Source organism: Accipiter gentilis, chromosome 15, assembly GCF_929443795.1.
Source record: "Accipiter gentilis chromosome 15, bAccGen1.1, whole genome shotgun sequence".
Lineage (NCBI taxonomy): Eukaryota > Metazoa > Chordata > Aves > Accipitriformes > Accipitridae > Astur > Astur gentilis.
In genome coordinates, this window is record NC_064894.1 from 773038 (window position 1) to 799974 (window position 26937).

General features: G+C 41.0%; 1 protein-coding gene across 2 annotated transcripts in view; it reads right to left on the bottom strand.

Moving 5' to 3' along the window:
- The window catches only part of KHDRBS2 (KH RNA binding domain containing, signal transduction associated 2), a 353375-nt gene that overhangs the window by 116686 nt on the left and 209752 nt on the right, over nucleotides 1–26937 (bottom strand). For both annotated transcript variants that reach the window (XM_049818294.1, XM_049818293.1), the window contains exon 5: nucleotides 334–461. In XM_049818294.1, the coding sequence (XP_049674251.1) occupies nucleotides 334–461 (128 nt within the window). The remainder of the gene's footprint in view (nucleotides 1–333; nucleotides 462–26937) is intronic.

Consider the following 26937-nt stretch of genomic DNA (forward strand, 5'->3'; position numbering starts at 1 on the left):
TTGATCAATGATTTTATGCTACTGACCATACCAATTCTGTGCCAGCATAACAGTATTCTTTCCTAGAAATATCCTTTCACTGGCTTCATAATCTGCTCTGATTTGTTGCTTGATACTCCTATACCACCCACTGTAGCCTGTGAACTGCAGATCAGAGAACGTGGCACAACACAAACCACACAAGTTACTGGAAGAAAAACATTTTGTTTTCCTGACCATGATGTCAATGTGAGTTTCTTTTTTTTTTTTTTTTTTTTTTATAAAGCACTTTGTTTGGTTTACCATTGTTTACACTTTTTAAAGCTATTAGCATAGTAGCTCAGGTTACCCCACCTTGAAGGAGCTGTAGGTGGGACACGGATCCCTCTTCCTCGAATGCCCCGTCCACGTGTGGAATCTTCAGAACCGTTCAGATACGACAGTTCTCTCAGCTGCTCCTGGCGAATTTCATCATTATAATCCTGAAATGCAAAAGGTGAAACTTGCTGAAACTTTGTGTTTTGGCTGAGCTGCCAAACCACCCAAACCAGGAATTACACGTGTGGTATTTGGGTGAATTGCTCTGCATTATAACCTCTATGCTGAAAAACCACACAGTGGGAGTGGACAACTACCTATAATACATGGGCAGACAAATTTATATGGGTAGTTAAGGTGGCCATAAAGAACACGTACACATAAAAAAAACACACGAGGTACAGGAGGCATAAACAGAAAGCAGACACCAACATATACAAGATGCAAATGGACTTTCATATACAAACGGTACCAATCTCAAACAACTTGAAATTAGATAAAAAAATGCATTTTATAAATATTTTTTTATTTTTTTGGCAGACATCCCTGGCTAACTTTATGCACTTAAAATACAAATTTCACCTTACCTTGCACCTTAGCATGCAAAATTTACACTAGAGCCATTTGACTGGATGATTCAATCCAATACCAATTAGCACCACTGAATGTAGCCTTCAGTTGTTCTGTATATCCACTAAACAACTTCTGAAATGAGTTCTCTCTTTAGGACTCATAAGTAACAAGGCTATGTTTACTATATAAAACTGTTAAATGATATAAAATAGGCCCATTCTAAGACTGCAGCGTATCAACTCGAGCGCTGCAAGCTTCTGCTGGCTCAGTAAACAGAACATTGGATGAATTTCCTTTTCTTAGTGATCCAAAATACATAACATTGGGCAATTTCTACTTATTTTGCAACCTTTGTCTCAGTCAGAAGTTCCTTTTTCTTTAGCTTCCTTCCTTTTGCATTCAGCTCTTTGCCTGCTGATCACAGCAATAAGAGCCCACTGCAGTAGTCGGCTCGCTGGCAGCAAACTGTGCGACAGGTAATTAGTGCTTCAAACCAGAAAGGATTATTGAATTTCAGCCCTTCAGTCTTCCCATCCTTCCACGGGCCACGGCCGCTGACTGTCACACAAGGGTCTGAAAATGCCCCCGTGCCCGCTGCTCCTCGCTGGGTGCCTGTCCAGGACGCCTTACACGTGACGCCTCTTTTTAGCCGAGCTATCGACCAAGGGGGCAGCGAGACAGAACCGGGGCCTTGCGTGTTCCTTCTCCTTCCCGAGGAGCTCCGGGAAAGCTGTCTGAAGAGATGATGCTGATCCTGTTGGGTTCTACAGGAGTGTAGGCCTGGTCATGATTTCCCTTCTAAATTTCTAGGGAGTGCAGCTGGAGTAAAATCTATTAATGAAATTCAGAACCCCATTTATACAATATAGTGCGTGCTATTTGCAGCAGAATCGTAATTAAAAACAAGTCCCTAATTTGCTAATAAACCAGATAATGGCTTTTGGTTCACACCAATCCCAAAATCTTTTTGCACATTTTTCTATCATTCTGACATTAATGGTAATAAGCCAAAGACATTTTCCTAAATCAATGTGCTCTGTAAAACACAGAGGGAAAAACACAGATAGAATCAAAGAGGTCACATTTACAGCAATTGCTGAACAGGTACCAGCTACAGTGCCTTGCTTAGTATCATCTGTTATTCACACTGGTTTTACAAGGATCAGGACTTCAAACGTGCTGCTTGAGTTTACCCTTCAGATTCCACACCAGTGCTCGCACTGAACTTCATTAATAATGCAAGTAAATTTTGTAAGGGAAAAGATGGCGGGGCGGGGGGTGGGAAGCGGTGAGAGAAAGGACCTGCAAGGGACAGAAATTGGAACTTTCTGTGTTGCCGCTTTCATCTCTCTCCTTTGGAACATTGCCGTATAAATGAATTATACCAGAAACTGTCTCAAAGGTGCTATTCCTTCCTCGGATACACATATCACTTATAAACTCAGTATTGATGAAACAGAAAATCCAAACTAAATTTACAATGCACAGCAAGATCTGCAAATCTGCACCATTCTGCTATGCAATGCCCTTAGTTTTTTCTACAGGTTATTTACTGCATGTCCAGTTAAGAAATATGTACTATGTCTTTTGACATGGCAAGGTAAGGACAACAAAGTACACGGAAGACTGTAATTAAGATGCTGGCACAGGTATCCTGAAAGAGAAAGATTTCAATAAAAAATTGTAGCTCTATATAGATCATTTATCTTATGTGCCCTTTAAAAAGCATAATAAAGATCATAATTTCTAAACCTGAAATCTGAAATTTTCGACAGATATGTTTACTTCAACTCTTTCATTAAACAGAAAAACTGAATTAATCTTTCATAACTGCTGCATGAGTCTAGCTAGAGACAGAGTATCCTGCTGAATATTTAATTGTAGCTGAGTTCAGAGCCTAGCACATGAGCAAAATTATGCTGCTGCTGTTTCATATATATCTAGTCCCAAGAGAGGGTACAAGATGTTGCAAGACATACCTGTACTGAAGAAAGTATAATGAAGTAGCTACACACTGCAGTAGTATATTGTGTTTCAGAAAAAAAGCACCGCTCCTCCTATTAAAATAAACTCCTGCAAAATGTTCTGTATTTCTTAGCTTTTTTTATAGGTCTCTAATAGTCTTACAGCTATTCTTACAGGTGATAATTTCCAATAATCTATATGTTTTGCTCTTGTTTATATCCTTAAAGACTTTATTGCCTATAAACAGCTTTTCCACTTCCTGATGATACTAAGGGTGCCATCTACTCATATCACGGTCGTCAGTGTTTGCAAACAACCACTGTAGGTGAGCTAACCACCCATGCCCATGGCTATTCACCTAAACATGCACTTTGACTTCAGGAATACCAAGGATTTACAACCTTAGCAAAGTCAGCAGCACCGAGGGCCACCATAAATCGTAATGTTTATGTAAGTGCCTAAAACCCAAATTACATATTTACATAAAGCATTCAGTATTCTGCAGTACATGAACACATTTGCCCCAAATTACCAAAACTATGTTTATTAATGAGGGTTGGAAATGATTAATGAGGTCGGTTGCCTCGACCGCTCTAGGAACAAAGCCCGACCGGTGGCAGCTCACCCAGGGGCCCTCCTGGCAGCGCTGGCAGAGAGGTGAGGCAAAGAGGGGAAAGCACATAATCTGCGCGAGAACTCAATAAGCCATTTTGGTAAAAGATAGCAAAGTATGACGCAAGCTGCAAAACCTGATCTGAATTAACAAGAACACATAGTGACAAGGGAGGAGAGTTAATAAAGAAATCAAAGGGTAAGGCATAGAGAGAGGCAATGGATTTCGAGAATATATATCTATCATTAGCATAACAAAGGCTCCTAGAAGTCAAGGATAAATCAATCCCTTAAGGACTGTGATCTCCTGTCCTGATGTGCTTTGCACGTTTAAGTTCCTTCCATGTGTATGGATGATTTGCACTATTAACAAATATCATTACTCTTATCTGTGACAGCTGAATTTCATTCTAACTCCATAGTTAAGGGAAGAGTAATTTAGGTTAAACGCAAACTACCTTAAGAATGCAGAGTTATGGAAGTCAAACCTAAAATGATAATCACAATTCTTCACACTGACAATTTCGAAGTATGAATAGGGCTCACTTGGTCCCTTATACAGATGACATTTTATAGCATACACATATTCCTCACACAGTTAAGCTAGCCATGAATCATGCAAAGAGCAGACTATCCTCCACATAGCGTTACTACTATTAGGACAGATTTACAGGCATCTTAATTCTACAGACAAACAACTACATATTAACACCTTGTATTCAAGTCATCAAATTCCTTGATTTTAGCTGAGTGAAAAAGTAGTCACAAAAAGAAATGCTTTTCTTGTGGTTATTTTCTCTGTAATTCTTAGAGTGCTTCCCAAAGGTCCTGAGGCATCAATAACTCAAAGGTACAGCTGGCCTATGCAGAGGTCCTATGGTCCTGGAAATCTCAGCCTGCACTGCCTGAACTGCGAAACACTCCTTTTCTCTCAGGCACCTAGTATTCCCTGAAGCTTTGCGTTGCCAGCAGAAGCACCATATTCACAGACATACACATGCCCCATCCTGCGATCCTCTCCTCCCACGCTCAGGTAGCAGCAAGGACACAGGAGATGGATTTGGACTCCTGTGGCACTTCTGCATCCTGCCCAGCTCCCAGCATCAGTAAAAGAGCTCCAGGGCTCCGCGTATTTGCACAGATTCATTGAAGCTAGAGTACCTCCCCTAAATCTTGACGTTGCTGCTTTGGGGCTATTTTCAGGCAGCTTAAATTCCAATTAGCCTAAAATTTCCATTGCGTACATGCTTCAGAAGACCCATAGCCAGCCAACAGGACACAGAAGTCCCAGTGAACTTTAGGTGGAGGTAGATGATGTGAATGTGCCCCTTTTTTGTTTCTTAGATGCGTACTAATTTGGGACACTAAAAGAGACATCGTCTTCATGTTCCCTTGTGTGTATGGGGAAGCACTAAGCCTGTGAAAATAACTGGTGGCGAGGACCTCCCTGGAGTTGCTGCTTCTTTGTGTTCATTGTGGCCTCACGAGAGTGAGCTGTGCTACGATTCAGCTTCAAAGCATGGTGAGAACCACTCATCTGGACTCATGGGGTCAGGATCTGCAGTTTATTATACTGACGAGGCGAAGAACCCAGGAATTCCCACTTTCTAGCTGAGTGCTTTAATATCAGACTGTTACAAAAAAGAATAGCAGCACTGGCTGCTCAGTACCAGAAGAGCTTGGTGAACTAAATCCTGAGTCGATAGAGATACTTGGCATTTCCTGTTATTTCTTTATATTCTAAGATCCTGTTCTAAGACTTCAATGCATTCAAAATGTAAACATATGGGACTTTTCCCTGCACATACCCAAAGCCTCTCTCTATCAGCGTCTACTTAGACAATTGTGCCGGGTAGGTTGGATAGCCCTCTCCATCACCTAAAATTTGGGTGAGACAGTGCCTCGGCCGGGCATGCAAATTAGGTGCAAATTAGGTCCATTCTTTGTCTCTCTAATACAAATACAAAGTTCACCGCAAAGCACGAGATTAATCTGTAGCTGGGACCATGCTCAACCAAGCAATTCCTACAAAGTTTACCAGAACCGTGGGAGCTGGCTCTAGCCCACCCTACGTGGGTGTCTGACGGGTATGGCTTACGTTCTCAACAGTCAACAGAGGAGCTCAACGCTGACAGCTGCTTTGATATCCCCAGATAAGACCCACGCTCCCTGAAGCCATGTTTTAATGTATATGCATGGTTTCCTGGTTACCTACAGTCAACCTACATCTGTTAAGATGGCTTTTTGCCCATTCGCAGATTGGGCTGATTATTTCACTACAGCATAGGTGCCAGGTGATGATAGGTTTAGATGGACAGCCTGCAGTGCACCACAAGTGAGTATGCTTCTGCCAGAAGCCCTCCTCCGTGACTCCAATATTGCATTAGCAACACATGCCTCTCTGCATTTGCCCATATACATTGGCACTTACGTAAGGCCGTTTTGTGTGCATGCAGTTCTCTGGCAGCCAGTAACCCCAATAAATACATAAAAATATAAATATAATCCATCTGAGCCCAAGGAAGAAATGATTTTCTCTAAGCAATCAGCAACTTAGCCAGATCCATAGCCATAAACATTATGCCCTTTCACTTGCCACATATGCAAAAAATTGCTGTCTTCATCTGCTTATAGTCTGTCTGAAAAATAAACCTTAATTGTGTGGGTCACACTTAGAGATTGAAACACATAAACTAGACCATACATTTCTCTCAGTAGCAGTCTGAATGTGTTGCAGCCAATATGAGTTTCAGCTTATAAATGCCTATGGGCAGAATGCAAGCAGACATAAGCTGGAGCCACGTACACTTGCCTTTGAGGTTAGTTGACAGCTGGGGGATTTGTCAGCTTGCCACAGAGAGCACTAACCCAAGCGTGGATGTCATTTTTCTCTTTGAGCATGCACAATTAAATCTGCCTGGCATCATCAGCATGGGGCACCGCACTCTACAAGCAGCGTGGAAGGGAGGGGGGATGTCTTGCTCCTCGGCATCTGAAGAGAAGCTGCCAATCCCAGAGTGTAAATTGTGCATAGGCAACCACTATGAAACTTCGACCCAGATGTTTTAGTCTTTGCTAGAACAGAGCAAAATAAGCCTCATCTAATTGTATAATCAATTTTTTTTTTCATACTAATGAAAGCTTTCAACAGAAGATTATTCCAGTTTACATGGAAATGCTGTTAATCACACAAAATAACCACACTGAAGATGGGTGCATGACGTTTGAAAAGCTTGCAGAAACGTGTATTAAATTTCAGTCATTTGCCCCAACTTTTTCCACCCCTCTTGCTTACAGGCCCCCAGACAAATGGATACTGTGGTCTGTAATTCATTCAAATGACATCTATGATACCACAGAAGTCAGTTAGCTGACAGCTCCCTATCCCTGAATTTAATTCCGAATGAATCCTGGCTGCCAGAGACTTGTGCTTATTTACAGCTGTCACTTGAACAGGATATATAAGGGAATTGGTAATAGGAACAGAGGGCACACAGCAGGCTGCAGGAAGGGTGCTATAGCCACTTACTCCTAAAGAAATCGTTATGGATTCGCACTGGCTGTTTACACTGGCTCCTAGGAAGGAAGGGATGTGATATGGCTGGCCTTCCTCCGGGAAAACCTAGTTGCTTCAAAGGAGGCAGGGAGAGGAGTAGGACTGCCACTGCTCTTCCCCGCTGCTTTTGGAGCTCCACTACTAATGAGATCACTAACTGCTCTTAAGGCTGGAGTAACTGTCTACTATAGTCGACATTAAAGCCAACGAAAGTAACAAGCTATACATAGTACCTATGCATCTTTTTTTTTCCTCAGCTATGCCAGGTGGGACCTGTATTGCCTCCTGCTAACCCCCTGCTGTAGGTTTGCAGCCCCCTTGTCAAGGGTAACAGGGATAGCGAGAGCAGCCAGCAAAATTCAGACACGTTTACTCTTGTTTAGTGTGCCTGTCTCATCCAGCCCAGCTCCAGCTACGCTCTCGGTCCCACGTGGCACAGTAAACAAAAGATGCTGCTCGACCTGAGGAGACTGAGAAGACCAATGAAGGATGAGAAGTCTGGGCAAGAAAATATCTCACTACAGGTTTGTTGAGTGCCCTTTCTTCCATGGCTTCTGAATCATTGTAGAACTTTTAAAAATCCCATTAGGTGATAATCCGTACAAGTTGATTGCACACAGTACATTGGGACTGAACTTGATACATGACACAGGAATTACTTTTTAAAGGAACATGAGTATTGTTTTGACTTACTGCAATATAGGGCTAAGATAACATGAGCTGTCGTTGGAGGAAGGACTGTCTTGGCAAGCACTAAGTCTATTACCAATGCAGAGCAGAAATGCTCTTAATAACGCTACTAACATATACTGAGATCTATTAAAAACCGTGGTCTGATTCCAGGTCAGGAGACAAGTAGAGAATATTTTAAATTCAGTCACCACAGACCCAGCTGTGATGTCCTGGGAGCTGGTGCTGGCAGAAGGGTGATTCATGACAGCAGCACTGTGTCTCGACAGAGGAGCTGTGGGGATGGAAGCATGGCCTGGGTGCTCCGTCCTCCGTTCTCCCAGAAGAAGGATTTCTCCAGACTAACTCGGGTTCTGGTCTAGATCCTGCATGTGGATCCCTTTGGGAACCCCAAATCTCTCTTTGATCATCCAGTTTAGCCACAGCGTGTGTCTAGGTAGGTTTTTGTAAGACACAAGACCACCAGTATCGCTGATACGCTGACGGGAGCAGCATTGTCTCCTCTCCTGATGGCACTGCCCCAGCACCAGCACCAGCAGCATCGCTGCCTGGCACAGCGGCTTGGCAAAGAAGAAACTGCAGCACAGACTAGAGCAAACCTGGACTGACAGTGAGAAAAAGGATGAAGCCTTTCCTTCCTTTGTCAGTTGTAGCAGCAGGCATGGAAACTCCTTGCAGAAACCTCAGGCTGCCATCAGGGCTTGGCTTTAGCGAGGCAGCGGTGTCTCGGCATTCGCCCTCGTCAGAGGTCGAGGCAGGAAACACAGTGTCTGTAGTGCTCCTATTTGCACTCCTCCTACACCGAAATCTGACTAACCCAAACTAAACAGCACAGCACATCTTCCCCAGAGCCCAGACTTTCTTGCATTCTAAGGAAAAAAACAGAACAAAACATGCTGGGAAGATGGTATGTAATAGCACCGTAAAAATACAAGAGCAATTTTCACTGCTGGGATCAAAGATATTTTAAATCTGCTTGGTTCGAACTGCTATAATCTAAATTAGCTTCAGTACTGAGAGATTTATGGACAGCCAGTGTAATAATACAGAGGACAATCACAAACAGGTATGTGAGGAGTCCCCCTCTCCCCATGAAATTCAATAAGTGTGAGGAAAAGACAGTGAAAAGATGCTGCTATTGAATCTCAGGGTCACCGTCTGAACTGCCACAGAAACTATAAATAGTAAAAAGATTTAGACTCAACTTTCTCAAGTTTAAGCCAAAGTTCAAGTGAGAAGGCATGTAAATATAGAAATAAATAAACAAAAAAACATTGAAAGGAAAGGGAAGAAACCTATCAAATATGAAAAGTTGAAATCATGGCATTGGAAAAACAAAATAAATGGCAAGCTCAATGAATTAGCAACAAGTATTTTCTCAAGTATGTAAGTTTAAAAAAGCTGATTTCATAATTCCATCAGGCAAGTATGCATCAGGTATAAGATGTTTTAGGTTTTGACTTTTCAGAATAAGATTTGAGACAAAAGGAGAGATAATTAAGGAAGTGACAAGCAGTAACAGGAGGTACAAAATCATTTACAAAGAGAAGTGCAGACCATGTACCAAGTGCAGATATACTCATTCCCAAGTGTCTCTCCACTCTTTTTAAAGTACATAGTGTATGAAAGATTAGAAATGAAACGTATAAACTGAGCAAGTGCTGTAATTAATGCAGGCAGATATAAGTGAAAATGTTGTCAGAGTTTCAAGCTCAACAATTTAAATATATAACATGATATAAATGTTACCAGTTCTATATTTATTATTTAATTTTAATGTATTGTATTTTGTTATTGCATAAACCCTTGTAAATAAGATTATCCACCAGGAGGTATGGCATTGGTATTTACAATGTCTCCTTTTCTGCTCTGCAGCATGCATTAAAGAAGGTTTCAGGTACTTTAACAGAATTACCACTTCTTTTTAAATTTTTTTTTTATTATTATTTTTTAACAGAATATCAGCTAATTCCTGCTTATTACCAGGTAGCAAGAAGTTCTGCCTCTCAAATCTTTTAGCTCCTTATGTTGCTTCATGGCCAGTGCCTCTAACCCATCCCTCCCCAGGTGGCTGCACAAGAAGACTGGCTTTACATCAAATACAAACAATCTAGGTTTGAGGGGAAAAGTGAAATAACCTCCACAGCTGAAGGACCCTCTCACTGAGAACATCTGAGCAGAAGCAACTGAAGATCCAGATCAAGCACAACTATTAAACCAAGGAGAGGCAGTGTAGTGGAGGGAGAGATGTAGGCTGTCATGTGAAACGGTGCCAGAAAACTTACAGGTAAAATATCTATTTGTAAACAGCACCCAGAAGTGGAAAACCAGCTTTTAAACAGATGCCTTTACAGCAAGATATTCTGTTTAGTATATGAGCTGCTGTATTTCATCCCAGCTTCTGCATACACTTAAGTGTTGCTCCAAATATGGTCTATTCCTGCACAGATAATCTTGATATGCATTGGACACAGGAGCAAACTGTATTGTCAAGAGGAAAACCTCAAGCATACTGGAGAGATGCAAATGGGATAAAAAAATGTCAGACTTAGCTATCATATTCCCTAGATAATACTAGATTCATTAGCACATAACTTCTTCAACTTCATTTCTGACTCACAAGCCCACTGGTGTATTTTCCTATAAACTGGTTTACTTTTACAGAAATGCAACATGATTGAATTTAAACTAAACTTTTAAAGAGTTTCATGATGATAATCTTATCATTGAAGATTGAACTCCAGCTTCCTAATATCTGAACATACTTCTTGTAATTAAAGAAACAAATAGCATTCAATACTTTTCCACCATTTCCAAGCAACACAATCAGCAATTAAACAGGGCACTGAAAGGGGAAAAGAGGGCGAGGAGGTAAAATAGGCTTGGAAAACCCATGTTCAGTTTCTTTCCATTTCCCATTATAATACTGTTATAGCCATATCAAAGTATTGTATTTAAAAGCATTTTAAAAGAGTGACCATACCTAGTTTCTTAATTACTGCAACACATACAGTTCTGCACTTGCAAACTTTCTTTCACATCTGTTTTAATTTTTTATAATATTTAAATAATGGTATGTAAGTGCATATATGGTGGTCCTCCCTGCTTATTATGAATGCCCATCACTGAATTGTATTTAAATGTCTAGGTCTCTTTGAAGCTATGAATCTGGCCCTTTATGAAAGAAGAACCTTATTAAGTTTAATTCTGTGCTATGAGTCAGAAATTCACAAAAAAGGAATTGTTAAGTTACTTTCTTTTTTATTCACAGAGATGAAATATTGCTTTCTTTTTCTTGTAGCAGATAACGCACATGTGAGAACTGGGTGAAAGGAATGCTTGTAGAACTTTTGCCATGCCAAATGTTAATCGCTTTTTTACATTAGAACTAATTCCTCAGTCTTTCCTAAATAACTAAAGCAAAAAGATTCTGTAATTATTTATTAAATTTGTATGCAAAAAAGTATAGCTATTTAAAATACAGCATACATTTTGGACCTGCTCCTAAGGGAATATTATTATTTACTAATACAGCTAACGTTATCCTGGCCATGAATCTCCTTTCTTAAATTCGCAGTCTGAATGGGGATAGTGAAAACACAGTTGAATAATTAGGAAATGAGACTTAAGAGAGTGATCTTTTTTTTTTTAATCCTAGAAATACAACGTCAGGCTGAGGAGTTGTTTTACCCTATGAGTGAGCATGACTCGTATGCACTGAAGTACCTCGCTGAGCTCAGGGCCACCTTAAAACTGGGCTCACCAGTTCCAGCTGGCCGGAAGACCCCAGCAGCCGTTAGCCACGCACCCCCCTTAGCCGAATTTGCCCAGCCGATTTCCCATTCAGCACAGGTACGACACGCCGATTCGGAGCCACTGACCCCACCTGTGTTCGGGACTTCAGCACAGTCACCCCACACAGCCGAACCACACAAACACATCCTACCCTGGCACCCAGAGCCTCGCTGGCTGTTAGGACAACCCTGGCGGTCTCAAATCCCACCCCTGGTTTTGCTCTAGAATCACGACGGGGGGTTGAAATCAGCCCTCTGTTCTTGACTAAGAAACAGGATCCCACTGATTTCGGTGCTTTTCCGTGACAAAACGCTGGGGCAGGTGGCAAGCTGTGGAGATACAGGGAATGAAGTCATATAACTAAAAATGTAACTTCATTTTTTATCTAAAAATAATAGCTAGTGCTAACAAAGCTCAGCTGTGAACACAAAGTTATTAGCTGAATGATGCACTGACTATTGGTTCCTCACCTGTGTTCTAGGCTGCTAGAAAACCTACACTGACCTACCTCAACTTCAATGGAATCAATAGCTGTCACGTTACATTATATGTTTTCGAACTAAAAAATTATATAGACTTACAGCGTATTTGGAACTGAATAGAAGTGATTGTGAACCCATGAGTTCCAAGCTATTATTTAACCGTAATTAACCCAGTTCTGCATTACTGATTTTAGAAGCATGGAAATCTGTGCTAGACATTCCTTCTGCTTTTCCATTCAATTCAAGTAAAATGTCCTAAATTTAATTAAATGTGTCAAATTTAGGACAACTAAATACCTCATCTTTCAATACAACAATTCACCTCATCATAGAAAACATGAGTGGAAACTAAAGAAGTAACAGTGACTTCATCACTGTTGTTTTGTCGAAGGAAAGAGTGCGATACATGGAATTAACTGACACTAGCTTACTTCTTTTTTTCATAATGCAAATGATCAATTATTTTAACTGAAATGTATTTAATTAAAACTGAAATATATTTAATTTAATTAAATTGTCAATGTCTGCCATTGTTTTAAAGCCAAATCTGGATAGGCACTGGCTATCGCTGTTTCATTATGCATTTAAATTCAGCATAGCAAGCCAAGGCAAACACATATGACTCCACCACACCTCAAGGTGCTGAGTATTCTCACCTTCTGGTGGCTGCAACTAATCCTACTGAGCAGCAAAGGCAGATTATTTTATTGATTTAAGCCTTCCAGCCCTGGAGATGATGAGAATCTCCACTCCAGCTCTCTCCCAGGCAGGTCTGACTAGCTGCAGTTATTTACACTCACCACTGCTCGGGCTATGTGGGTTGGCTAGAATTCTCATGATTCTCCTGCATTCTTAAAACCTCCTATAAATAACTTGGGTTGAAAATTTCTGTCTTAGCCTGAAATTTTGAAGTCCAGGCCTTCCTGCTGTCATCCCAGAGCCTCACTGAGACACTCTGAGAATTATACCTGATACTGCTGTTAAAACCCTAGATTTTTTCATCACTCAACTTGGTGATTTCAGGGTACACAAACTGGAAAATTTTAACTGCTCTCAAGTCTGCTCCTGTAGGCCCATCCACCAGCAGCTAAACCGCTAGCTTTATTTTTCTGCACATGAGGAAAATGAGAAGACAGATATCAGACACCTCTTCTTGCCTGTATTCTTTCCTTTGAGCATCCACTCCTTGTCTCTGCTAAAGGAAGAGTTTGCAACTAACTTCCCAAAAATGCTCTCTGGACAACCGCCATCATCATGTGCATGCCAGCTGAGTGACTGTGAATTTATTTGTATTTTGAAGTATTGGGCAAGCTGTGTCCTAGGATTCCTCAATCTCAAGAACCCCAAAAGCAAGCCCGTCCAATCCTACACCTCCTTCTGTACAAAGAACAGGAGCAAACCAAAAGGAAACCTGTAATTAATTTATTTACTTTCAAGTGGTTCTACCTTGTCTCTGGAGACTCTGGACTCCGCTATAATGAACTGCTCCCCTCGAATGTCATTTGTGCTCTTGAGTATATACTGACTCTAGACTGGTAAGGAATGTCATCTGTGTCCTTGTGAAAAAGGTTTTGAAGCAAGAGCAGGCTGAGAGAGCTGTTAGAAGAACCTTTCTGAAATACTACAATACATATTACTGACCAATAAATTAGTTTTCCTCTCTAACGAAGCCTATTCCATAGTTTTTTCAATACTGTGAAACCTCCAAACAAGCCTTTCTTAATACAAGCAGAGCCTTACAAGGGCCACCTTTCTGCAACTGTCTGGGGAGTGCACCAGGTCTTCTTCAAGTGGAAACTTCACGTCATCAGTGTCTTCATTTCAGATGAAAAGTCACAAAATTAGTGTTGATATATCCAGTGGATATGATTACTGGGTATCAGACGCTATCTTGGCCCCTCAGTCTGGGACTGTCTGCTGTTAAATCTGTAGTCAGGACCAGTTCTTTTCCACCTACGGTCCATTTATTGTTTAAACTAATCCATTAAGTAAACACACTTCCATAACTAAAATAGACCATAAGGACACAGAAGCCTTTCCCATCATATTCCTTCTCGATGCTCAGAGGACCTGTGCACCATCCAGCCGTGCATACTTCTGCAGCTCCCAGTTCTTGACATGTCCCACAAATCTCTGTTGAGAAGGGAACTGCTCACTAACACGAGAGGCTAAGGCAATACTGAAGAGTAGCACCTGAACCATATTCTATAGCGTGAATAGGTGCCTTCCTATAGAATGAACGGGTGTCTCACCTGCCGCTAGGAAACCCCTGAGACCACAGGGAAAGTCTGGAACAGGGAATACTCTCCCTCAGTGGAGGAGGACCGGGTTAGGGAGCACTTAGGCAAACTGGACATACACAAGTCCATGGGACCTGACAGGCTGCACCTATGCGTGCTGAGGGAGCTGGCTGATGGCATTATGAGGCCACTCTCAAATAACCTTGAACAGTCATGGCAATTGGTTCCTGAAGTCTGAATAGAGCAGGTGCCACTCCTATTTCAAAAAGGGCAAGAAGAAAAAATCTGGAGAACTCCAGGCTGCTCAGCCTCACCTCAGTCCCTGGGAAGGCGATGGAGAAAATTCCACTGTAAAGCATTTCTTACTGCAAGAAAGACAAGACTGGGAGTTGTCAGCATGGACTCACAAAGTGGAAATCATGTCTGGCCAATGTCATTTCCTTCTACAATAAAAAGAACGGATTGCTGGATGAGGGCAGAACTGTGGATGTTGATTACCTCGGCCTTAGTAAAGTCTTTGACACAATCTCCCGAAACATCACCACAGACAAGCTGACAAAGTACAGATTAGATTAGAGGACAATGAGGTGGCCTGAAAACCGTCTGGATGACTGGGCCCAGGGGTTGCGGTCAGTGGCCCAAAGTCCAGCTGGAGGCTAGTCACTAGTGGTGTACTCCAGGGGTCAGTGCTGGGTCCGATACTCTCCACCATCTCTATTTATGACGTGGATGATGGGGCAGAGTACTCCCTCGGCAAAGCTGCAGTTGGTAGAAAACTGGGAGGAGTGGCTGATATACCAGTGGTGGTTGTGCCACCACTTAGAGGGACCCTGATATGCTGGAGAAATGGGCAAAGAGGAATCTCATGAAGTTACACAAGAAGGTTAAAGTCCTACACTGGGGAGGAATAACCCCAGGCACCAGTACGTGCTGGTGGATCACTGGCCTGAACGGAGTTTTCTGAAGCTTTGCAGAAAAGGACCTTGGAGTTCTGGTGAACAACAAGCTGACCAGGGGCTAGCAACGTGCCCTTGGGGCAATGGTATCTTGGGCTGCATTAGGAAGAGCATTGCCAGCAGGTCATGGGAGGCGATTATTCCCGTCTACTCAGCACTGGGGAGGCCACACCTGGAGTATTGTGTCCGGTGCTGGACTCCCACCTACAAGAAAGTTATGGAGTTACTGGAGTGAGTCCATCCTAGGGCCGCTAGGATGATTAAGGGACTGGAGCATTTTCCGTGTGAGGCGAGGCTATGAGAGCTGGGGCTGTTCAGCCCAGAGAAGAGAAGGCTCAGGGGCATCTTATCAACGCGCATACATACCTGAAGGGAGGGAAGAAGAGGAGGGAGCCAGACTCCTCTTAGTAGTGCCCACTGACAGGACAAGAGGAAATGGGTGCAAATTAAAACACATGAAATTCAATCTGAACATGCAAAACCATATTTTTCTGTGAGGGTGACCGAGCGCTGGCACAGGTTGCCCAGGGAGGTTGTGGAGTCTCCATCCTTGGAGATACTCAAACCCCAGCTGGACATGGTCCTGGGCAACCAGCTCTGGGTGGCCCTGCTCGAGCAGGGGGGTTGGACCAGATGATCTCTGGAGGTCCCTTCCCACCTCAACCACTCTGTGATTCTGTGAAAGGATACCCTATGTTATAAATTATTTGGCAGGTTAAAAACAAGTTTCAGCTTCATACTAGTAACCCATACAAAACTCTGCAGCTGAATGACTCATTTCTTATGCTGAATTAAACACTCCCAGAATGTGGGCTAAAGACGTTTTGAAGAAGGATCTGTTCAACTGCCACCACATTCTCCTGCAAATGTAAATTAATTCTTATTCACAGCTTCACACCCACCTCCTTTAAGATGTAATTTAATTTTCATAGTAGTTCTGTTTCTTTTAGGTCTGAGATTTTCTTGCCATGCAAGTTTCAGATCACCACAGTAGAACACGCCCAGCTAAGACTAGACAGGGTTTACCTCCACGCTGTATTTTGTTAAGACAGCACACATTTACAGCCATGTTTTCCAAGCACAGTTGTGCAGCCACAAGAGATTGGAAACACAACAAGCTGCATTTGCACAGTTGTAAATCTGTTAGTTCTATGTACAATTGTGGGTGCCTGTATCTGTACTCAACTTGTATTCACAAAAACAGATTTTGTAAGGAACTAGTGTTCATTGCTCTGAAATGCATTTCCATTTTTCAACATAGTACACATTTTCTTTTCCTAACTCCTAACACAGTCATTAAGTTAATGAAGTATCAAACTTCTTTACTTAGTGCAGGATTTTCTTCTGGTTACCTAAACTATACCAATGAAAGGAAAAGTCTCTCTGAAGCTTTTTTTTTTTTTTTTTTCAGTTCAAAGGGTCGTTTCAAAATGCAGAAATGATGAGTCATGTTACGTGCATAAAAATTTTTTGAAAGCAGTATTTGGCATACACCACTGACAGTCTGAAAAACATTTGCACAGACAAGCATGTCTGTCTACAGTTAAAGGCAAGATTTTAAATGGGAACTTAGTCTCACCTTTTACTTTTTACAGCTTTTAATTACATTGCAGCAGCATATTTGACCAATTCTGTCCCACAGCATACAAATCTAAGAAACTGTTAGTGAACTCACACGCTTAATGAATGCATTTCAACTTAAAAATCAGACAATAAAAATATTCAGCACTGGATTATGCAATTTGTTTCCTGGGAATAAAATCCTTGGATTTTGTTTTTTCATTCCTGAAGTGGTATGTATTCTAACTGCAAATATTTCTACTCCGACAGTTAATACATAAATGTGTTTATTGTTCCTTTGTACTGCCAAATGTCTTGTTTTTAATAATGTAGAATGGAGTTGTTCTATAGCAATTAAGGGTTATAAGCCTGCTTTACAAGAAAACTTTGGGGTGTAAAAGAAGAACAGAAGAAATATGTGTGACGTTTTCTGCAAAAAATTCAACAAATAGCTTCCTATCTAAATTTGAAGTCAATGATCTGAGTCTGTAGGCTAGTATACCTAGGACAAAAGTAAAGCCAGTGCTAGAATCTGATTTTCACAGTAACCTATGAGAAATGTTAGATTCTTTTTTCTCCCGTAATGACGATAGTTTTGTCTTTCATTGCTGAAACCTGATAATAGCTTAATTATCTGCAAGACTTTGTAGTTCCTCTCCTTTGGTTATTGTATAGCTCCATGATTTGACTTGTATGCTATTCAGCAGTGAGCGCTGATGAGGAAAATACAATATATTACTCCAGTGGAATCTATGGAAACTAGTTGTCACCAGTGACATTGCAAGCTGCCTTCTAAAACAGATGCTGGATGGTGAATTTCCTGGATTAAGATATCAGAGTACTGCAACACTCACTTAAAGTTAATACACCAGATGTATAAGTTATGGAAAGATGCTCATCCATTGAAAACAGTGATGTGATTAAACACATTTTTGAAGTACGATATAAATCATCATATATTATCAGTACTTCTCATTTTAACGCAAGTACCAAGGCTGATATAAAATTACAGTTTATATATTTCACGTTCATCTGGCACAGACCAAGAAGATGCAATAACAAACCAATTCATCAGTTCCCAATTTGAAATTATTCCTATGTATCTAGGGTTGAGTACTAACTAGCACAGTCCAGCTCCACAGAGGCTGAGATGGAAAAAACTAATGACGTTTTCAGGAGACCACACATTTTTTGTGCAGGTACTGTTTCATTCTAAGCACAGTATACACCTGTGCTGAGGATTTATCAAGGAAAATGGATCTCAAACACACTGCTATCCAAAATGAAAACTTCATTACAATGGCTTCCATCTGGATCACATACCAAGATTTTTCTTTCTTTCATAATCATGCTAGAAGGAGGGTTTTTTTATTTGTGTGAACCGTTCTGTAACAGACTGATCTTTTTTCATTTCATGAAATAAAACATTAAGTGCTATATGATGGATAATATGGTAATTATTTTAAAACATATCAAATTTAATAATATGCATTTCTTATCAGACAGATTCAGCTTTTCAGCGTCACTCAAGCCTGAACATAACAACATGATAATGATGCTTTATGCTATTACCCTGCATTGCTTTATGTCCACTTAGGCCTTCAGATAATAAAATACTGAAGGAAGAGAATTTCTTCACTGTTTTAGCATTTTCTAACTATGATTAAGTGCAGAAGATTACACTGTTGCACTGCTTTATGCCAGTTTAGCATGAAGACATTTCCTAGCAATTATGTTTGGCTGAAGTATTAAATATTACATGTCTTCCCTCTAGCCTGAGATTGCACTGCTATTTAAAAGCTGGAAAACATAAAACACAATGAATACATATGTGTGTGTGTAAATACACATCCATACATATGCATATGCATACATGTATGTGTGTATATATATATAAAATACTTTTGTGTATTAAAAGACTTCCAAATTATTTACATGTTATTACAGATATGTGCTCTTTTAGAGAGCTTGTCTTGTCCTCATAGTACAAGTAAGAAAACTGAAAAATAAGAATCAATTTTCTATTATCTGCTGTTTTTTCAAGAGGGACTTCTAGTGACTTCACGGTTAGTCTCTTTTTTAAGGCCACACAAAGGATTTTGTTTTAGCTCTCTGTTGGTAACATTATACTTACTTTAGCAACTTAAAGGAGTTTTTGCAATCGCATTACCCATATTCAGCTGTCAGTTATTTGAAGGTCAGCATTAAAAGATCACCATTCCATGTCAAATACAATTATTCTATCAGAATTGCCATAATGGGGGGAGGAATCTATAAATCATTACTTTTTGTGATCATCACTGTAACTTTAGAAGTTATTTCAATCATTTGTTGTGTGTGCATTTATATATATATAAATGTTCACACTCTTGCTTGTGAGTTTTATTTTAGTCTTTATTTTCTCGGTTATTTTTTTCTGAGTATTTTCCAGTTATGCTAACCTGCTGGCACTGCTCCACCCCACAAATGAATGGCTCCATGCATGTTCTCATTCGCGCTATATAAAGTTGGTGCTACGATTGGAGTTTATTCTTCAAATACATTCTCCACCAGGTAATGTATACATTTATGCAATTCAAAACTAAGAAAGAAACATAGGTAAGGACTCATTGACTTATCCCTTCTGGCAGAAGTTTCTGTTGAAAGTTACTTCAGTTTTGCAGGTATTACAAATCTCACTGAACACGTACGCAAACAAAGTAAACAATCAGCTAAGCAACGTGTGGACCACACTATGCAAAGCCTGTCTCTGCCTAAAAGTGTAAGTTATAATTGTCTGCAGAAAAGAATAGACATAAAATATGAGAATACAGGATTGGTTTTGAGATATAACCCTTGGTAGGGATGTTCATCTGAATTTGCAGGAATTTTCTATAAGGAAGACAGGGAAATAATAGATAGAGCAACGTCTTTTAGGGATCACCTAAGAGAGTTTACAACTGAACTGGACAAAAGAGCCTTGGGTAGATTGGAGACTTTAGGGGGGAGAATGTCCTCACATGAGGACAGATATGCAGTACCTCATTTTGATTTTCATTTTAGTTTTGATATTTGGCTGGTTCTTTACGGTATTGCAGGCTTATTTAAAACAGATCAATTTGTCTTGTATTTAGTGGTAAACCATCTGTGGTGGTTTTGGTGTTTTGTTTTTTTTTTTTTTCTTTTTTCTTTCCTTCAGTATAGCGAAAATTAGTGATTTATTCTATAACAGTATAGGAAAAGTGTCAGCTATACGGCACGCTAGCCATCTAAACCAACTAGATTGCTCATTCATCCAGATCTTTTAAATCTATTAGCTTGACGGGAAAGGTACTTGAAGGCTTTCAAAGGCCAAATTACTAAAATTCAAATACAGTCTAAATTGCTGAACACTTTCATGTGATGTACAAGTCTGCTGGGCACTGGCCATGAAGTGACCTTGGCAGAGCTATTTACAGCAACGTTTTAGATGCACAATTTAACCTGGAGCAAATAAAAAGGCATTTATCACATCAGAGTCTGCATAAGTAATCCCCCTTGTTCTTGGGCTTTGGCACCCACTCAGTAAAGATCACAAAACCATCACAAAGGTCTCATAATCATAGTTTCTGTTGCTCAAACGGGCTTGCTACAATGAAGAAAAATGTTATGTCTGCATTCATGGAAATGTCCTCATCTGCTGACAAAATACACTGTTTACTATAAAGATTTCGTAATTTTTTTCAGGAAGACTACCACAATATGTGGCATGTTATAGAACAAGAGTTGTTATTAGCATGATAGAGTTGCGACACATTTATGTCCTGCAGTATCGTAACGCTCCTCCTTTGCTTCCTTAAACACCTGAACAAGCCCACTCAACTAAAGCCAGCCTAAACCACAGGTTTCTTGATTTTTACTCTGAGGATGATGGAATATTCGCCACAGTCTTAAACACGCAGGGAAAGAAGCCGCTTCTTTATGTATTCTATAGGAAGCAACACGATGTGCTATTTGTCAGGAAAATATTTCTATTCAGTGCTACAGTAAAGGCTGAAGATTGGTTTTCATTACAAATGACATTTATTTTTCTGCCTAACAGAAAAATCTGAGGAAAGTAAAATCAGGGAAAAGAGACATCTGACTTCAGTGAATTTTTCTAAGAAAAATCAATCTGAATGCCGTTAACACAAGTTTGAAGAATAATCTATCAGAAGTTATTAAACTTTCTTTTAGTAACTAAGTCAGGCTGTGCCAGTTCCAGTAATCATTGTCTGGAACATCAAAGAAATTCTGGAGTCATAACTTCTTATTTGAAATGAAAATGTAACATTTCTAGGCTTTTTTGCCTGTAAAGACAGAGCTCACAGTGCAATCTGATTGCTGCAGAGGCACGTCAGTGGAGAAGAGTGTGTCGTTTGAGGATTTCTTTCCCAACACCATCAAAAGGCTCGTGAGAAATCCAGTTAAGAAAATCCAGAGGAAAAAGAGCCATATGTCTTCCTTTAACTCAGCCTTCTTCTGTTCTGTTTGTGGGAAACCCTGAAACTGCTGCCTTTCTAGGACTTGAATTTCTTCCTCAAGTCATGTCCCACTTCTTTGTCCTGGACAGCTAAAATCTGTTCACCATACTCAGGCCAGGAAAAATCTGCACTTACATGAACAGAGGAAAGGAATTTAGCCTGGAGCCACTGGAGATTATTCAATCGGGAAAGGAAAGACAAAAAATGGTGGGGATTATCTGGAGGGATGGAGAAGATCTCCGGAAATCAGAAAGAGAGGATTCTAGGGTAATCTGCTCCTTGTATTAACAACATGTGCAATTACCTGCACTGACGGTTTGTTTGCTCTGATTTTTCACATTATTCAGGGGCCATGTGTGTGAAACTACGGGTATGCATTTACAATCGCCAGTGAATAACCTTGCAATATCTCTGGCAACACTATCCTCCAATCTCCTGCTTCCCATTTATTCTGTGGTAGAGGTCTTTGGTAACTAGCACAAAGCCTGTGGAAGCCGTGTATGTGCTCAGGTCCGCTCCTCATGTACAAACACGGCATTAGAAGATACATGTGGCAGTTTCCTACCTTCACGAAGGACTAGAACCGCTAAACACAAATTCCAGTTTAACTCACATACACATACAAGTTAAAAAAAAAAAAAAACAAACCAAAAAAAAATTCCAAGAAAATATTTGTTCATTTTCTGTTTAAAATGTTTCTGCTAGTTGCTTAACTTGAATCATAAGCAGAATAGTAAGGAACAATATTGTTTAATGAGTTCCTTCATTGATTGTGTGCATGAATAGTTCCTGCTTGATGTCAAATATATTTAATAACTGTTTACTTGAATTATTCTATTTAATCCATGTTTATTTGAAAGATTTTTGAATTACGTTGCTAAGAAATTTTATATATTGAAAAAAATCTTTTGGTTAGTCATGCCACTGTTTTGAAAAGAATTACAAACATTAGAAAGAATCACTGAATGTGTCAGATGAAGAGCAAAATTATTATTATTATTATTATTATTATTATTATTATTATTAAACTTGTCACTAAACCTAGAGACTGTCAGTTATAACTGCTAACACCTGTCTCTCACTTTTTGTTAACGTTAGTAGAAGAGGAAAAAGCAGGGATGCTGGGGTGCTGCAGCTGCTGTGGTCACTGCGCAGCACCGCTGGCCTCCAAGAGCCGCAGGCTCCCCAACACTGGTTCGCTTCCACAACTTCTCGAGTGCCTCCCTCACCCAGCTCTGAGACAACACAAGGTAACCTACCAGTTTATCTTCTAGTGCAAAAATGTGCTGTTACAGCTGTTGATCTCTGACATACAGGGATTTTTTTCTGCTTCCCCACCCCCCCGCTGACACTGCCGTCCTTCAGCATTTCTGACATCTTAAGAAACAACCTATTCTTTAAACGCTCATCTCAGCACAAATTTGTGGAGACTCACTGCTCTCTCCCTGTTCTGTAGAGCACATCACTTCTTCTGACAACGACAGGAGCCTGCATGACCCAGGCACGAAGCAGCAAAGAAATAACTTGCCGACGTTGCTTGTAAAGTTGTGCGCGTCATGATCCTCCGACTGCTTAGAGGACACAAGTACAGCCTCCTCTTTCACGCCTAAAAGCTGCAAGAAAATGAGGCCAGTGATATCTGGAGTTCTTGTTCAGAAAACCACCGCTAAAGACATTAAAGGCACTGGTGGCAATGGTATGGCTAACAGGTATGGAACTGCACTAGGAGGGTCCAAGAAGCCAGGCTGCAAGGATGGCAGAAGGTTGGGATGGCACACGAAATACTGGAGCCTGTGCCCATCACGCTGAGCCATTGCATGGTAGACTTCAAGCTGAAAGTGAGCGTGAATTTTCAAACAAAAAGCTCTCTAGCAAAACGGAGGAGGTAGCTGCGATTCTGGTTTTGGCAGCTCACCCTCTGCAGCCCGCTGCAATCACACCGACGTGGTGGGCTCCATGGCCGTGACCAGCACTGGGGCTGTGCAGCGCAGAAGACAATTAGAGCTCTTCCTGAACTGCCTGCCACACATCCATCCTTCCTATGGCCAGATGGAAAGGGCGTGTGGCCTGCATCTCGGTTAAATTACCATGCCATTTATAGCAGCCTATAGTGGAACTGCATTACATCCAATGGGGTTATTTAGGATTTACAACAAGGGTAAATGAGAGTGAAATCTGGCCATTTGCCTGAAGGTCAAAGTAAGGGCAGGCACCCAAGTCCTGTGCTAATCAACCCCCCAAGCTATTTAAAATACTAGATGAAGAGCACACATACATATTTACACTGAACGCGACTTATGATCCTGAAAACAAGAAAAAGCAGAGAGGGAAGAAACAGATGGTGCACAAAACATCACAAGCGAATAAACAAGACATAAGGAACAAAGTCACCACAAAATCAAGAACTGTCAAACAAGCACCGACCGTAGCGAAGACACACCGGGCAGCCGCAGCTCCCCAGGCACCGCGCGGTGCCATGGGGCGCGTTCCCGGGAGACGGGACGTCAGGACGTCCCTGTGTCACGGAGACGCCAGCAGCACCGGCCAGACTATCCGCGTCCTGCCCGGCCACCGCTCCCTGCCGCTGCCGCCGTCCAACCGCTCGCTCTGCCCCAAGACCGGCCGCGAGGTCTGCAAGGCCATGCCTGAAACCGGCTCGGTGGGAATAATTTCCTCTCCTTTTTCCAGGCACCGCTCACCCTGCCATCACACCTTGTTTCTCCCTACTCAGTCCCATCTTTTTCCTCCGGTCTATTTATACCCTCTAATAATTTTAAACGCCATTTGGCTTTCACCATCGTTATTCCGATTCCACCTGTTATTCCAGTCTTCCCCTTGTCATCAGGCCCCCCTCTTTTTCCAAGGAGACACGATGTTTCTCGGTTGAAAATTAGGAGGAGTTTGCTAAAGGAAAGAATTAAACATCTCTTCCGCCTCATGGCATCCGCAATGGTCACGGAAGAGCCGCCCGAGACCAGTGAAGTCCCACTTACACCACTGACACTCCAGGACGGGGGCACTCTGCCACGGGACAGTGGGCTAGAAACGGCATCCAGCTGCTCCAGCATGGATCAGTCACCCTGCTTGCAAGAAAGGGTAAGTGCAAGGGAATGTAACAGAAGAAGGGCACCTGAGGATAGTCTTAAATTAACAGTCTCTCTCAAGGCTCCTTTTCCGAAAGCTTGCTTTATTCTTCTACACAAGATTCACCCATTTTCGTCTCCTGGGAAAACAGTGGGAACCGTAACGGTAACATGTTCAGTTTCTGCCCGATACTTCTTTTTCCTCTTTACTAAAGAACAGCGTTTTTCCCCCGACATGCTGGATAAATGACCTGCCAATAGTCAGCTTGTAGCTAAGTCTATACCCTTGGGCTACAGACATTTCAAGAAGTCTGTTATATTTAGTAGAGCCATCTGTCTGTTGTTTCTCATAGCTATCGTTCTTCTTTTTTGCCCGCCTAAGTGGGTCACTTGTATCATCATCATCATCACTTGCTGTGCCTGTTTGATCTAGTCTGTCCATGCACACTGTTTCTTAGCAATGAATCTTTGCTGCACTTCAGCAACAGAAGGTTATAATAATCTACATATCTGTACATATACTGCAGCATATTGATAAATGATGCAACATTTCAAGAGGCATTGCTTATTTTAGCATCTCAGACACAAACAGTATGGTCAACAGTGGTCCCTGTTCTGGCTGAAAACTATTTATGTAAGACTGACAATAAAACTGTAAGTGATTACAAAGAAAGGAATTAAATGTAATTTTCAGTTTCTTGCTTTTTTCCTCTTTTGATGACATTTTCTGAGTTGTTGCCACAGATTCTTTTCTCACAATTTGAGGAGGCTCTGATGTAGGTATATTAAGCCCCATTATAGCAGAAAAATCATTACTTAACACAAATCTTTCTCATACATTTATTAGTTGCGGCTTCTTCATTATCAGTTGAGGTCAACAGACTGAACAAGTGGATCATATTATCCACTTACAAAGCCTTTTATATTTCAAGCTCTTATACCTAATTTATCTTCAAACTCTCCTATGAAATAGGCACAGTAATTAGGTATGATGATGCTCATTTTCCTAATTAGGTATCAAGTTGCATCAATGTTCAATATCTTCCATGAGGTTATACAGTGAATCAAAACCAGGAATTCTTACCCTTCCCCAATGGTTGACTAGAAGCATCTGGGAACTTATGGGGAGCTGATTTGGCTTTTCTTTATGAAGGACATATTTAGTCACCAGGACTAAAAGAGTTAAAACAACATCACCATAAGCACCCCCTTCATATGCCAAAAATTGCCAGTCATGTGATACAGAACCTCTATGGGACTGTCCCACTCTTTCCAGCATCCAAACTATCTGTCCTATCCATTCCCAATGCACTCACAAGTTTGCCCCGGCATAAGCAAAGTGCAAAAGAGAGAGAAGTTGAAACATATGTACAAATCAGTACACAAAATACATTATTTTATTTCTACTAATTATCACATTAGCCTTATTTTTTTTGCTTTTTTAGCATACTTATAAAAGTAAATACTAGAAGGCTGGAAATGGATAGAGGAATCCACTCACAGAAGCACAGACTTCCTGTGCTGAGCATTGGGTCAAAGATATCATTACCATAATTGCAGAACAGCCAGTGGAACTTTCACAAATGTGAGTAACAGTGTAAAGGGCAGGCACATTATTTATAAATTAATTTCCCCTGGCCCTGAATAAAACGATAATAATCATAAAGGGCTCATTTTTCCTCTTTTTCATTCAATCATATCAGTTAAAATACCAGTTTACAAAGCACATAAAGTTTAATTTGGATCCAACGGAAAATAGCAAGCACTGCTTGCTCTCTTGGACTTTTACTCCCTGGTTTCTATTATCCCATTAGTAGGTCTTAAAGCCAACCTGTGTTTCCAGACTTGGGCTTTATAGGAAAACTCTTCTAGTTCACACATTGCTGAATTCTGGGAGGTTGTGGCCTGACTCACACATGACATGTATCACAAAGATGAGCATACCAAACTTTCTTTTTCAAGAATAGAAAAAAGAGCATATCTAACATCTCAGTAAAGTGCAGACATGAAAAAGCGTTTCTCATAGAAGAAATGGCCATCCTCTTTTCTACAGTTTTATGTTTTCTTTTTAAACAAAGTTAGGAGTTAGCCATTTGTTAAAGGAGTGAACAATCAGGAAAAAAGTTTTGAGATATTTGGATCCAAATTTGTTACATCAGATAGTTCCAACAATTCCAAAGAGAGATGAGTGATTGAGTTACAAAGCCGAGAAAACGATTCCAGTTATGCCACTGTATGATACAATAAATGATGAAAAAAAATCAAGGTTGATAGCATAATTAGTCTCACTTCTATGAAGACATCGACTTCCTGTATTAAGCCACACCAGTCAGAGGCCAGAGAAGCTGAGGATACACGCTGTTAACCACCACAATCCAATCTAGGCATAGTGAAGCTCAGGTCCTGAAACTCTTCATTCCCTACATGGTCAGTCTAGTGTTGAGGAATTTAACTTGCACATACACATAACAGGAATAGATTTGCTTTCTTTGAGGGTGGCGGATGGGAAGCAGAGAGGAGGAGGAGGAGGAGGAGGAGGAGGAGGAAAAGAATGGAGTTTCTAACAGCAGAATGGGTATCTGCTGGTGGTGGGAGACCCCCCTGGGCTTCCCCTCCTCTTCTGGCAGAGGGGGTTCGGTCACCTGGG